The following is a 15,903-nucleotide window of genomic DNA, read 5'->3' as shown; positions in this document are numbered from 1 at the left end:
TCCCAGAGGCAAGTGGGAGCCCAGTTGGTAGGTGGAAAGGTAACAGGAGCATGTGCTCAAGCACAGGTGCGGCCTGAGCAGTGCTCATCAGGACCCCTAATGGGTGTTACGGCTAGTACAGAGGTGTGTGTTTGACAAAATTTTTGGATAGAACCACTTGCTACCAAATTACAGATATATAATAGTGGCTAATATAATACATTAAAATTTATAATACATTAAAATCACAGGAAAATCTAGTAGTAGTACCTTTAATGGTCCAATTTGAGTTTTCTCATTTGCTCCCTCCACCAGCTGCACTGGGAGATCACATCTCAAGGACAGAAGCTCGGACTGAATAATATTCCGAAGTGAGAGTGCTGCAGTGCCAACTTGCTCTGGCTGTTTAAGAGGAAAAACAGTATGTAACATCCACAACAGCTGACAGACAAGATCTTATCAACATCACAAAATCATTCATGCAGACGCCACAATCCACATGCTAAACCTCGTGGACCTACCTCCCAGAAACGCCGCAAAATCATCTGGCAAATTTCTCAACCTGTACTTCCCCAGCTGCAAAGGACTAAAATACAAGCTAATGCATGCTACCACCTTCTCTTACACGAGCACGAAGTTATGGAACGCACTACCTAGAGGCCTGAAAACAATCAACGAAATAACTATCTTTCGCAAATCCCTCAAGACATATTTCTTCAACAAAGCCTACAATGAAAACCCTGAACCTAACTAATCCACTTCTGAAAGTCCTTCTTCTACTATACCTAATAAATTCCTTCCCTCTTCTCTCTACTCCCTTCCCAATAATAATTGTACCTGACATCCAGGATTAACTGTGTTACAAAACTATGTAAGTCACATTGAGCCTGCAAATAGGTGGGAAAATGTGGGATACAAATGCAATAAAATAAATAAACATATGAATTAATTTCTTTGGCAAATAGTTGTTCCCTTTACAATTGGCATTTTCAAATGGTTGTTTTCATCACAGCATATTTTCTTTATATTACTCCAACACTCTGACAGAACTGTATACTTTTTATGCATTCTTTGTGAAACTTACTAGGTTAGACTAAGTCTATCTATTTAGGTAAAGAGCAGAACGTCACAAGTGCACGATTCTGCTCTCAAAAGAACGCACCTGGGATTTCCAGATACTCCAGAAAGTAGTACACCTTTCCAAACCTCTAAAATAAGATATAGTAGAATTGGAAAAGGTGCAGCGAAGGGCGACTAAAATGATAGCAGGGATGGGACGACTTCCCTATCAAGAAAGACTAAGGAGGCTAGGGCTTTTCAGCTTGGAGAAGAGACGGCTGAGGGAAGACATGATAGAGGCATATAAAATAATGAGTAGAGTGGAACAGGTGGATGTGAAGCGTCTGTTCACGCTTTCCAAAAATACTAGGACTAGGGGGAATGCGATGAAACTACAGTGTAGTAAATTTAAAACAAATCGGAGAAAATTTTTCTTCACCCAACGTATAATTAAACTCTGGAATTCATTGCCGGAGAAAGTGGTGAAGGCGGTTAGCTTAGCAGAGTTTAAAAAGGGGTTGGACGGTTTCCTAAAGGACAAGTCCATAAACCGCTACTAAATGGACTGGGAAAAAATCCACAATTCCAGGAATAACATGTATAGAATGTTTGTACGTTTGGGAAGCTCGCCAGGTGCCCTTGGCCTGGATTGGCCGCTGTCGTGGACAGGATGCTTGGCTAGATGGACCCTTGGTCTTTTCCCAGTGTGGCATTACTTATGTACTTATCAGTGCTAAAAGCACTGTAAATACTGCTGCTAAAAAGAAACTTTGTTCTTTCTCCTCTTTAGAGGAGCTGTACATGAGGTACATCAGTTTTGGCTAATATGCACATTAACAACAGATTTAGCATCTAGTTATTGCAATGTTAAGAAAACCCATACCATTGTACTGTTCGGAAGTGCCATCTCACAGCAACTGGTACTTGCAATTCTCGCTTTTGGATTTGAAAAGAACTACAAGTACTAAAATACATTGAAAAAGGAGTGGAAAAAAACAGCAGGGAGAGGTGTTTGCAGCTGGGGGTGGGGGGGAGGGGGGACAGAAGTTTCATGCTCCAGAGAAGGGGACGCTCCTCCACTCTCCTTCGATGCGGAGCCTCCAATCCAGGAATGTACTTCGAGGGGTCTGCTAGGAAGCTGTTGATCCGCGCTGGTTAGGGGAAACCTCAGCGGGTGAGGAGACAGCTTTAACAGCCCCCTTCCTTTTGGTATGCGGCATAGCGAAATTAGGATAACAGCAAAAAAGAAATTTTTTAAAAAGGCACCAGCTAGAAACCTCGATGCTCACTGCAGTGACAGCCTGCCACCATCTTGGACTCCTCCCTCCTAAAATGATGGATATACCCTTATGTTGCTAAAGCAACGCAGGAGCGTAGAAAAGCTTTTCTTGCTATGTGGCAAGAAATAAAAGATTTAGGGGCCACTTTTTTGTTAGCTTTTCCCAGTAGGGTTTGATATGGACAATTCAAGTACGTCCTTCTTCACTCCTGAAAAGTTGAGGGCTTTGCTGGATCTGAAGAAAGTAGTACAGTCTTAGCTGCCATTTTGCTATTTAGCTTTGAGGGTGTCCTGTTAAGCCTTTTCCTTTATGTATTTTCTGTTAGAGACTCCTGATTTTTCTAGATCTCGTCCCCCCTACGTGTTGGTCTAAGGAAGAGTAAATTGTATTTTCTTCTTTGCTAATATTAATTGCTTGTGAAAATTATGTTCTGTATTTCTTGTATAAGAGTTATCTTGTGATTTAATTTTTAAATTGCATAAATAGATAAGTAAACAGACAGACAGCAGGGTGATCAGATGACCATCCAGCTGCAAATAACAAAGAACAGGCGAGTCGGTGCTAGGATTTTTTTTGTTTTCAATTCCTGTATTCAAAGATTTGGAACATAAGAACTGTTATACTGAGTCTAACCAAAGGTCCATCAAGCCAAGTATCCTGTTTCCAACAGTGGCCAATCCAGGTTACAAGCATTTGGCAGGATCACAAAGGTCAGACATATTCTAAGCTACATATGACCATGAATAAGTAGTGGCTGTCCCCAGGTCTAACTTGTTAAGGAAAAATTTCTTACCTGCTAATTTTGTGTTCTCAAATCCTACTAGACCAGTCCAGAATGAATGGATTATACCCCTTTATCAGGGGATCAAGACAAAGAATAGAGGCTTGTGATCCCATATCTATAAAGCTTCAATCACCTGAGTGTTTTCTATAACAAAGCACTTGCAGACAATTCCCACTTCTCGTTACCTCAAGGGCTGTAGGAGGGAAACTAGATCCTCTTCAGGACTACCTGAATACACACCAGAAGGCCCAAGACCAGAAACTGAAAAGAATTATACCAAAGGGCTTGAAGAATGTTTGTTTGCCTGTCTGTTTGCCCATCTGTCTAGAGGAAAACAACTCCCAGAAAAATTAACAGAATGGGCATATGAGGAAAAACAGTAAAGAGACACATTGAGTTTGAAAATGGGCCAAACTGGGCCAGGGGTTCTAGAGAAATTAGTCCCATCCCCAAAAATAGACCAATGCATTTCTATGGGAGGAGTTCCAGCTTCTGTAGCAAAGAAACTTACATACAATGAACAAAGCAGTTGAGGAATTCCTCCTTTCAAACTGCCTCTCTTGTTCTCTATTCTCCCAAACCCCAAAATGCCCCCACTCTCAAAAATACCCCCTGCAATTACCTCACCCCAACCAAAATACCTCCACACCCAAAACGGCTCCACCCCTCCACAAACTGCCTCAACCCACAAAATTACCCTGCTACAACTTCTAAAACTACCACTCTGCAAACTTCCCCCAAAATTACCCCCACCTACAAACTGCCCCACCCCTGCAACTGCCTTGACACACAGAGACATACACATGCAGGAGGGCTAGGAAAAATTCCACGAGCCATGATGCATGTGCTTTCCCCACTTGTTTAAAGAAGAGACTTTATCCTTCCTGTTTATTCAGTGCCCTTATAGTTTTACATCATTAGTGGATTTGGGTGGCAGGGTGTTAAAAACACACACCATATTATAAAGGTTCTCAATCTCAGCACAAAGGTCACGGGAAAGTCCCCAGCTTATTTAGTTATTATCTGTAAAGATTTAATATACCACCAGCCACATAAAAATTATGCATTAAAGCAGTTTACAAACATGTTAAAATCCACCTAACTACTAAACAAACTAAAAACACAGACACAAAAGGAAATGGATCAAATAGCACAACAATTTTATTTTAAAACAACTATGAAACAAAAACAATCAAAGACACACAAGGGAACTTCTCAAAAAAAGAAAAAAATTCTACCTCTCAGACTCCAAAATCAACAAAAGCATCAACATGCTTATGGAAAGGACTTTTATTACTGACTTTGACAAAAGATCAAGAAAGAAATAAACCCTGCACTCCAGTCATTAATTTAGAGACCGTGGGTTCATTCCTGTTGCCAATCAGCACTCGCTGTAAGACCTTAAGCAAAACACCCATTTTCTCTGTGCTGAAAGAGATAAGATAGCCTCTTTAATTAGGAGACCATTAATCACATAATCGCTGCTATATTATTCAGATAATTAATACACCAACTACCAGATGCAGTATATTTCAAACTTTTAAATCTACTATAATAAAACTCACCCTCAACGTTCTGAGGACACTGACGTCAGTGAAGCCAAGCCCTGACTTCCTTCAAAAAGGTTCGAAGGTTCGTGGTGGTGAAGCTACCAAAATCGCTCCGGGCCCTGCCCTCGAGGGCGGAGCAATGGCAGAACAACGAAAGGGGTTGGCAGGGAGGCGGGGTGGAAATCGCTCCGGGCCCCGCCCTCGCGTCAAACGTCATGACGTTGGGGGCGCAGCAATGGCAGAACAACGAAGGCGTTGGCCAGGGAGGGAGGGGGGTGGCGACGAAAACCTTGCTAGCGCCCTTTTCATTTGCTACAACTTTGAAGGAAAGTCAGCAAGATTCTTAATACAAGATGCAAAAGCAGCCCATTGATTTACCTTCTTCTGTGTCCCTTTCCTCAAAAAGATTCTGAAGGCCATGTCTGAATTCCACCAGTGTTCAATCATTATCCCACTAAAATGCACAGGGAATACGAAGCGCTGCTGAAAGTTTACAACTGAAACAAAAACATTAGAGCTAATTTTGGCAACTTTAGAGATCAGAGACACAACTACAGTTTGCATCAAAATAGTTCAAACCCAAAGAGAAAAATAAGTACACTGTTCTGCCCTGGGGGCAGGGGCGTAGCCACGGGTGGGCCTGGGCCCACCCACTTTGGCCTCAGGCCCACCCAGCAACGGTGCATGCTGCAGGCCTTCTTTCCCTCGGGCCCTCCCTCCCCTTCAGGCAGCGCCGCAGTCTACCTGAACAGGAAAGCTGCACGGCACCAGGTCATCCTGCCGCTACGCTGCTGCCCTCCGCTCCAGTCATCATCTTTCTGGCACAGAGTTCTTCTGCTGCTTATCTGCAGCGGATCCGCGCGCTGCCAGGGCTGTATGCTGCTGCTGCTGCGACTGCTTCCTCTGCGCTGGCCCCGCCTTCTTGAAGAGGCGGAAGGCGGGGCCAGCGCAGAGGAAGCAGTCGCAGCAGCACATAGCCCTGGCAGCGCGCGGATCCGCTGCAGATAAGCAGCAGAAGAGCTCTGTGCCAGAAAGATGATGACTGGAGCGGAGGGCAGCAGCGTAGCGGCAGGACAACCCGGTGCCGTGCAGCTTTCCTGTACAGGTAGACTGCGGCGCTGCCCGAAGGGGAGGGAGGGCCCGAGGGAAAAAAGGCCTGCAGCATGCATGTCAGTGAGTGGTGTCTGGGGAAAGGGAGGGAAAAAAAACCTGCAGCATGCTGGCGGGTGGTAGGTTTGTTGTGTGTGTGTGTGTGTGTGTGTGGTGGTGGGGGGGGGGGTCAGGGAGAGACAGGAGCACTGTTGGGATGAGGGAGTGAGACAGATAGGGGGAGGGACGGAGAGATGCTGGGAAAAGAGAGGGAGAATGGTTGGATATGGGTGGGATGGGGAGAGGGAGGGAAAGGGCATGAGAGAAAAAAACGTGTTGGACATGAAAGTGGAAGGGAGGGAGAGATGAGAGGGGAAATGTTGAACATGGCATTGAGGTGAGAGAAAGGAAGGATGGAGAGATGGTGGGAGGGGGAGAGAGATGTTAAACCAGGGGCTCAAGGCAGGGAGCGGGGAGAAAAGTTGGACATGAAGAAGGTGGAGAAGAGGAGAGGAAAGGAGAGATGCACAAGCGGGGGAGGGGAGAAAGAGGGAAGATGGATCCAGGAAGAGAAGATAGACAATGGGTGGTAGAGAAGAGAAAGGGAAAATGCTGGACAATGGGGGAAGGGAGAGGGAACAGGAAGATGCTGGTGGTGGGAGGTAAAAGGTATAGGGAAATAGGCTATGAGGGCGAGGAGGGTAGAAAGAGGGAACAGATGCTTGGCTGGGAGGGGGGGGGGGAGAGAGAAAAATTTGTGCCCACCCACATTGTGCTCAGGCCCACCCAAAATTGGCTGTCTGGCTACGCCACTACCTGGGGGTCATTTTAAAAGTGACTGGTACATCTGATGCAGCATTTTAAGCACTTATAAAATTGCCTGAGGGCATAACATGCATAAAAGTGGACACTTAGAAAACAATGCCTATTTTTATGCAATATCACCCAGATTCTATAAAGATTGCCCACATATGGGCACGAACCCGAGATGTACGCACAACTTAATTAGTTAATGAGCCAGTTACAGTCAATAACTGGATGCTTTCAGTTATTGATGTTAATTGGCTATTCTATAACCCTGGGTGTCTAACTCCAAAAGGGGTGAAGTCATAGGAGGGACAGGTCAGGGTGTTCCAAAAATCTGCGCCCAGTGTTACAGAATAATAACAAAACAACGTAAGTGTTGCCATACTGGGACAGACCGAAAGTCCATCGAGCCCAGTATCCTGTTTCCAACAGTGGCCAATCCAGGTAACAATTACATGGGAAGATCCCAAAAGAGTAAAACAGATTTCATGCTACTTATCCTAGAAATAAGCAGTGACAGATATGGTATTCAATGCTGATCAGTCAGAGAAACAATCAAATCTCTGTAAACCTGGAAGATGTAATGGGACAATTTGACAAAGTGAAGAGTAGCAAATCACCAGGACCTGATAGTATACGTCCCAGAGTATGGATAGAATTGAAAAATGAACTTGCAGAACTACTGTGCAGCAATATGTAATTTATCTTTAAAATCAAGCATGAAACAATGGGAGGAGGCATGGATGGGGTGTATCACTTTTTTCCTTAAAAAGGTACTATTGTGCCTTGTATTCTTGCCACAGACACATCAGTCACATATATAGGGAAATGAGACATGCTTTAAATCATCATCCACACAAACAAGGCAAACTTGTTATAATATAAACATTATTTAGGCCATTATAAGCTGTACAAATTCACAAGGATGGGTCTCCCTGTCAACAGTTGTTTTTGGCTCTTGCCAATGTTGCTGGGAAGGAAACCCCAGCCCAAGCAAAGATGCTGCTGCTCCTGCCGGCACTCTAGGGAGATGACTCCCCAGCACAAGAAGAGTATTTTTTTTGTTACATTTGTACCCCGCGCTTTCCCACTCATGGCAGGCTCAATGCGGCTTACATGGGGCAATGGAGGGTTAAGTGACTTGCCCAGAGTCACAAGGAGCTGCCTGTGCCTGAAGTGGGAATCAAACTCAGTTCCTCAGTTCCCCAGGTCCAAAGTCCACCACCCTAACCACTAGGCCACTCCTCCACTGTTGCTACTATTTGCTATTCCACTAGCAACATTCCATGTAGAATCTCCAATAGTAGCAACATTCCATGTAGAATCTCCAATAGTATCTATTTTATTTTTGTTACATTTGTACCCTGCGCTTTCCCACTCATGGCAGGCTCAATGCGGCTTACATGGGGCAATGGAGGGTTAAGTGACTTGCCCAGAGTCACAAGGAGCTATCTGTGCCTGAAGTGGGAATCAAACTCAGTTCCTCAGTTCCCCAGGACCAAAATCCACCGCCCTGACCACTAGGCCACTCCTCCACTCTATTGACAGTCTGCACGAACAATGGAAGGAATCCCCAGGCTAGGACTCTTAGCGACTCTTCATATGAACTACAAGCCATGGGGAGATGACCCCCCCACCAGCCTATACTGTCTGCAGTCTTCATCTAGGATAGCAGAAGGAAACTTTCCTGCCAGTCACTTACAGGACAATTTAGCATTTCATACAGTACATTCATATTTCTTTGAATATGGGTTGCAGCTAAGTGAAACACAGGGTTAAGGGTCTGAATCCTGGAAAATTTCCCACAATCACAGCTACCTAGGGTTTTTCCCTAGTGTCCAGCCCAATCATTACATTAACAATCCTCTGAGAAACACAAGGAGGAAGATGCACTAAAGTCATCGGTAATTCCCGTTCCCTACCGATTCCATAGCGAATCGGTAGGGAACGGGAATTCACTAAGGAAAGGGAATGCAAATGAGCTACTAGTTGTAGCTCCGTTGCATTCACCATTACCTTGGTAGCCAGTCGGAGAATCGGGACGTCCCTTTCAGTTATGCTCCTCTTCTTGGGTCTCTTCAGCCAATCAGAGCGCATCTAGCTTGCTGGTGTCAGCTACACGCAAGCTGATTGGCTGAAGAGATCTGGAAGAGGAGCATAATGGAAAGGGACGTCCCGAACTCCGGATCGACTCGAGTCGCAGGTCCCCGATTTCCTAATCCCTTCTCCTCGCTGCTACAGAAGGTGAGCAGCGCAGGGGAGACAAAACTAAAAAAAAAAAAAATGGCGAAAAGACGTCCCTCACAAGCGCAGGCAGAGTACGTCCATAAAGGACGCCCCTCACATGCGCTCACTGCTTTTTTTTCTTCCTTTTTTAATTTTTTTGGGGCTCTTTTCCTTTCCGATTCCCTCACAGGACCTCACGTTAGGGTTTCCACGGTAAGGGAATCGGAAAAACGGTAGTGCATCTCATTATAATAGCCTTTGGATAATTTGCATTCCATTTTCGTTGCCTGCTACTGTGACAGGAAAAATGCCCTTGGTGCATGCCCCGGTAAACTACTTGTGTTTTAAACTGCCTGGAACCAGTTTAAAACGCAAGTTGTGGGCTCGTTAGGTTTTGTGCATCTGGCTCAAGGTTTCTAAGCCTGCCAGACAGTGTTGCAGTTGTGCAATGAGAGGGAGCCCTTCCTTCCCAGGGATTGTGAAGCATACAAGCTCAAACAACCTGAAGGCTGGGGTCTTCGTCTTAGAATCACACCTATGCTTTCCCTATGGCAGTATTTTGAGCCTCAATTAACAAACCATTACAAATAGAATGTAATGCAGCTCATACCTCCACCTGAAATCTTGCTAGAAGCTACTCGAGTAATTTCTGTTGCAAAGGAAATCTGTCCTGTTGTATTCTTTGAGGATGCCACAGGAAAGTGATATTCTACAAAGAAAGTCCTGAAATAAAATATGATGTAAATCTTAAAAATCACAGATCAGATGTTTTTCACTATGCTATACATTACATAAGATACAAATCAGGAAACTAGGTTGTTGCTAATTGTCTCAGTGATACAACAAAATCAAAACCAGAATATATACAGGCCAAGTCCAAAACAATGTTGCAAAAGATAGGGGAGAACCTCAGAATAATGTGGATAATATTAATCTAACCAAGCAACCAGCTTCTTATTGTCACGTTGGCTTATACCTCCTGTATTAAAGGGCCCGATATGTGCTGTGCCTAATGTGCTCAACTATTCATAAACCGAAATAAACATCCCTGTGTCAGCACTACTAAACTTATAGATAGCATTCCAATGTCAGCACTAATAAATGTGTTCATAAACTGTAATGAAACGGCAGTCCAGAAAAGGGGCCAGATTCAATAAATGGCACCCACAGTTAAGCACCATAAGGATCCACGTTCAGCACGTTCTGCATGGAAATGTCATTATTGAATACTAGCCTAGGTCCATATTTCCGCACCCAACTTTAGACGTAAGCACTTACACCGGACAAAGGCTGGTGTAAAATGCTCTTGTTTAAGTCTGTATTCGCTAGGCATACGTAACTATTTAATGGTGAAGGGAGTGCATCAATCAACTACTTCATTATACTCAGCTTCACATGGAATAAATGCTTAATCAAAACATTGTGGTCTAATTAGGCGATTTTCTTTCAATAGGATCGTCAGATCAGCGTGTGTTCTTCTGTCATGGCTAAACTGAGCCAAGCATGATTCAAGGGGCATCATGTACTAAAAGCCAAAAACTTTCATAGTAACATAGTAAATGATGGCAGAAAAAGACCTGCATGGTCCATCCAGTCTGCCCAACAAGACAAACTCATATGTGCTACTTTTTGTGTATACCCTACTTTGATTTGTACCTGTCCTCTTCAGGGCACAGACCGTATAAGTCTGCCCAGCACTATCCCTGCCTCCCAACCACCAGCCCCGCCTCCTACCACCGGCTCTGGCACAGACCGTATAAGTCTGCCAAGCACTATCCCCGCCTCCCGTCACCGGCTCTGCCACCCCATCTCGGCTAAGCTCCTTAGGATCCATTCCTTCTGAACAGGATTCCTTTATGTTTATCCCACGCGTGTTTTGAATTCTGTTACCGTTTTCATTTCCACCACCTCCCACGGGAGGGCATTCCAAGCATCCACTACTCTCTCCGTGAAAAAATACTTCCTGACATTTTTCTTGAGTCGGCCCCCCTTCAATCTCATTTCACGTCCTCTCGTTCTACCGCCTTCGCACCTCCGGAAAAGGTTCATTTGCGGATTAATACTTTTCAAATATTTGAACGTCTGTATCATATCACCCCTGTTTCTCCTTTCTTCCAGAGTATACATATGTTCAGGTCATCAAGTCTCTCCTCATACGTCTTGTAACGCAAGACTTAAAAATTTGATTCACTTTCTTTTGGCACAGAAGACTATAAAGCTTAAATGTAAAGGAGTAGCCTAGTGGTTAGAATGAGGGATTCAAAATCCTGCTTCTCACACTGATGCTCCTAGAGACTATGGGATGTCATGTCATCCTCCACTGCCTCTGATACAAACTTACGTCCAATGTAATGAACTATACTAGTCCCAGTACAGCTGATTACTTTCTAGTGTTGTACTGATTTTTTTGTAGGCAATAATTACTTTTGAAGCAGCAAGGATCATTGTGCGCCACAAAAATCAGCACTAAACTGAAGTAAACTACTGCACTAATCTTTTTTTTTTTTGTTACATTTGTACCCTGCGCTTTCCCACTCATGGCAGGCTCAATGCAGCTTACATGGGGCAATGGAGGATTAAGTGACTTGCCCAGAGTCACAAGGAGCTGCCTGTGCCTGAAGTGGGAATTGAACTCAGTTCCTCAGTTCCTCAGGACCAAAGTCCAACAACCCTAACCACTAGGCCACTCCTCCACTGTTGCTACTATTTGAGATTCTACATGGAATGCTGCTATTCCACTAGCAACATTCCATGTAGAAGTCGGCCCTTGCAGATCACCAATGTGGCCGCGCAGGCTTCTGCTTCTGTGAGTCTGACGTCAGACTCACAGAAACAGAAGCCTGCGCAGCCTTCTACATGGAATGTTGGTAGTGGAATAGCAACATTCCATGTAGAATCTCCAATAGTAGCAACATTCCATGTAGAATCTCCAATAGTATCTATTTTATTTTTGTTACATTTGTACCCTGTGCTTTCCCACTCATGGCACGCTCAATGCGGCTTACATGGGGCAATGGAGGGTTAAGTGACTTGCCCAGAGTCACAAGGAGCTGCCTGTGCCTGAAGTGGGAATCGAACTCAGTTCCTCAGTTCCCCAGGACCAAAGTCCACCACCCTAACTAACCACTAGGCCACTCCTCCACTGTTGCTACTATTTGAGATTCTACATGGAATGTTGCTATTCCACTCGCAACATTCCATGTAGAAGTCGGCCCTTGCAGATCACCAATGTGGCCGCGCAGGCTTCTGCTTCTGTGAGTCTGACGTCAGACTCACAGAAACAGAAGCCTGCGCAGCCTTCTACATGGAATGTTGCTAGTGGAATAGCAACATTCCATGTAGAATCTCCAATAGTAGCAACATTCCATGTAGAATCTCCAATAGTATCTATTTTATTTTTGTTACATTTGTACCCTGCGCTTTCCCACTCATGGCAGGCTCAATGCGGCTTACATGGGGCAATGGAGGGTTAAGTGACTTGCCCAGAGTCACAAGGAGCTGCCTGTGCCTGAAGTGGGAATCGAACTCAGTTCCTCAGGACCAAAGTCCACCACCCTAACCACTAGGCCACTCCTCCACGCAATTAGCAAGGAAATACATGCTAATTAGCTGCATATAGAATTACATTTAATGCAACAAACTGCACTAAAGCGCAGCACAGCTTTTTTTTCTCCCCCCAACACAAACTTTACTTCAGCTGTAAAGATTAAGTAAAATTTTTAAATACTGACATCAATGGAAATACAGAGATTACTTGTAGGGATGAGGGAACAGACTGCTGAGAAGTTAAAAGCGAGAAGGAAAGAATCAGCTTAAGATTCCTTTAAATGAACAATAATATTATCTGGATGAACATAAGAAGGTGCTTCTTACCTTTTTACAGAAGAGGCTGGTCGTGGGGGTTTGCCTTTATTGGCTTGTTTGGCTTGTGTGATCTGGATGTTATCTGAAGGGATTTTTAAAGATTCAATTATAACTCTGGCCAAGTGTATCCGACCCAGTAACGCTAATCTATCCAGAGTCAGGTTAACAATTGGAGCCTCCTCTGTAAGTTCCAGGGTATCACCATTTGATGGTCTCTTGCTGCTGCACATGGTAAAAATAGAATGTGCTGTGTTACAAAAACAATCTGTAGTTCATGCCTTATATAAAATTGTCAGTACTACTATACTCATGACACTCAATGGCCAGAAATGTACAGAGAACCAAGTTATATTAAAGCCACAGAAATGCAGCATATTCCCTTTGGGAATTCCATGGCCTCAAATCCAGTCCCAGTATTTAGAACCATTTCACCTCTGCTAAATGATTCAATGGAACTGTCTGCATACTGTGTCAGTGCTGAAAGCAGTGCATTTTTTGTAGAAAAAAAGGTGCCGGTACTCATTATGGGCGGGGTCACCACATATGGCTCCACCCCTATGATAGCCACACCCACATTAGCCACACCCCTTATATCAGCCATGGCGCATATAAACAGACATCATTGAAAATATACTAGTATAGGAGAACAACAATAACTTGTGATTTTTTTTCATTATAAATCATTTCTGTAAGATGTTACAGCTCCAGTATACCCAGTGCAAAATAAGACAACAGATGTAAATTCTCAAATTGGACAAATTCCAAACACTAAAATGAAAATAAAAGAATTTTTTTCTACCTTTTTTGTCTGGTGACTGTTTTCTATCCATACTGGTCCAAGTGTCTGATTCTGCTGCTCTCTATCTGTTCTCTTAACTCCGTTTCCCGCCCTCGAGGAAAGGAAATGACATCAGAGAAGGGCGGGACGCATTCAGAATGCAGGGAAAGGAAGTGGCCGACGCGATCGAAGGAGGCAAGCCTGTCAGCTGTTTGTTTTATTTCTTCAGTCTGCCCGTTCGCAAAAAAATAAGTTTTACGAGGCAGGGATCGGTGCAAACAGCAGGGAGCGAGCAGGGGAGCCCCAGAAAAAAGGTGCCGGTACGCCATACCGTCGCATACCGGCACAAAAAAAGCACTGGCTGAAAGTAACAATTGGCTACTCTCAGTGACCAAAAACAGATCAACAGTATGATCTGAATGAAGTTCCCTTACAGACGGTTGATATTCAGTCTGGGAAAATGCAAACCTTTGCAATTGTAGAACTTTGACCCAAATAACCAAGTGATTCTTCTGAGGTCGTATTTTTGTTAAATTCTTCAGCACAGAACTATGAACTGGCTGCCTTGGCTGTTTGCAGCAATACCAGATTCTGACTACATTTTAGAAATATCATTGTTTTGCTGCCCAGGTGCTAATAAAACTTTAAATCCACAGATGGTTCCACTGTGAAAAATTCATCACTTTGGAATATGGTACAAGAATTGAGACCTTTCAGAGAATTCACTTAAAGTGAAAACACACAGAAAGAAGGTGACTGGTCAAAGAGGCATGCATGTAGGCTCCATATGGCCATGGTATGAACAGACTCACATGGCTGCCACTGCAACACGCTCCTCACGTTATGATCATGTGATACTGTCAGACTATGAGGCGGAGAGTCAGTCACAAGGTGTGGAGGAACACTGTATCCCTATGACCGTAAAACACCAAACCCAAAGAATAGGGTGGGTAGATTCTTCCGAAGAACGCAAGGAAGATGAAATGATTCTTATGTGAGATATTTTATTAAAATACACAAGATGACTCAACACAGCTTCTCCCTTGAAGTCTTCAGAACAGCCTACCCACCCTACTCTTTGGTTTTGGTGTACCATCAGACTATTTCATAACATGGTTGCTAGTGCAGGATAGCCCAGATAACATATACCAGCACATACTGCTTCTTACACACATTTCCCCCCCAGATTCTAAGCATTACATACAATCCACCAGCTATGCTCAGAGTTCAGGCAGGGCAAAACCACCTTTTGAGCAGCTGCTGGGTCCAAAGCTGCAGAAAAAAAGCTAAATCACAAATATCTAAGACTTCTATAACACCAAATTCTCAAAAGGGTTCAAGGCAGTTAACAATAAAACATCTAGAATACAATCAAACAGATTAAAACAGTTACAGTCAAAAATCAATAGATATCTAACCAATTTATATAATAAATCGTCATTCAGCTTACCAGATATATATTTAGCAAATAGAAAAGTCTTTAGATCTCTCAGAAAAAAACATATGGGAATAATCCAATCTTAATTCTTTTATTTTACCTATTTTATTTACACCCTAATTACTGATAATCATACCCTGTCCTGATATCATTATATTATGTTGTTATCCATATACCCACTTCTTAATCAACATAATTTTCGTATGAACCTTAACAGCAATAATTCTGAAATTCTTCTCCGTTAATATGATTACCATAATATTCCTATGCACCTTATCTATTATATATACTCTGATTTCTATTCCATCAATGTGATTGTATTATATTGTAAGCCACATTGAGCCTGCAAGTAGGTGGGAAAATGTGGGATACAAATGCAGCAAAATAAATAAATAAATAAACTCAATAGGAAGAGATTTCCAAAGATTAGCTGCCTGGTAAGGATAAGATCTTAAAGTTTTTGTTTGGAGGCTTTCTTTAAGTGACGGCATCTTTTGTGAGATCGGCATTGCTAAGGAAGTTATTAGTCACTAACCACATTTGAGTGGATACTTATCCAGAGAGTTTCTCTTTGGTTTTGCTTTCTAAAGATCTGTCCGCAATATTCAAATAGAGGTTCTGGACACTCTTGACCTCTGCCGCAGGCAGACTATCGCCGAAACACGGCCCGTGTCAGGCCGTTCATGAATAAAGTAGATGTACTAGTCTTGAAGACCCTTGTGTGCTTTTTTTGCTTGGTTTCGTTGGTGTACTCTTGATCCCTTTCTTTTTCTTGTCCATACCAATACCTATGGCAGAAAGCCTGGTTGCCAGTCAAAAGCATCAAGCTACGTGCTTTCGATACTCCTGCTTACTTGAAAGCTGGGGAAGCTCTGCAGTCTGCTCCAAGAGGAGAGTGTCCAAAAACTTAAGCACATTGTATACCAAGTTCTTCAATACATGACTATGTAGAGCTGGTAAGACTGGATGTGGGAAATGAGCATTGAGCCCTGAAAACACTTTCCTCCCAAAAGACTCCAGAATGCAAGATTCCTGCCAGGGGTAGCTAA

General features: G+C 43.5%; 1 protein-coding gene across 1 annotated transcript in view; it reads right to left on the bottom strand.

The window, feature by feature from the left end:
• The window catches only part of C2CD3 (C2 domain containing 3 centriole elongation regulator), a 374,295-nt gene that overhangs the window by 272,725 nt on the left and 85,667 nt on the right, over positions 1–15,903 (bottom strand). The window contains exons 10-13 of the mRNA XM_030200012.1: positions 12,648–12,860; positions 9,385–9,497; positions 5,031–5,149; positions 250–381 (exon numbers count right to left, since the gene is read on the bottom strand). Of these exons, the coding sequence (XP_030055872.1) occupies positions 250–381; positions 5,031–5,149; positions 9,385–9,497; positions 12,648–12,860 (577 nt within the window). The remainder of the gene's footprint in view (positions 1–249; positions 382–5,030; positions 5,150–9,384; positions 9,498–12,647; positions 12,861–15,903) is intronic.

Source organism: Microcaecilia unicolor, chromosome 4 (assembly GCF_901765095.1).
Source record: "Microcaecilia unicolor chromosome 4, aMicUni1.1, whole genome shotgun sequence".
Taxonomy (NCBI): domain Eukaryota; kingdom Metazoa; phylum Chordata; class Amphibia; order Gymnophiona; family Siphonopidae; genus Microcaecilia; species Microcaecilia unicolor.
The sequence above is the reverse complement of the archived record's forward strand: the minus strand, read 5'-3'. Positions and strand labels throughout refer to the sequence as shown.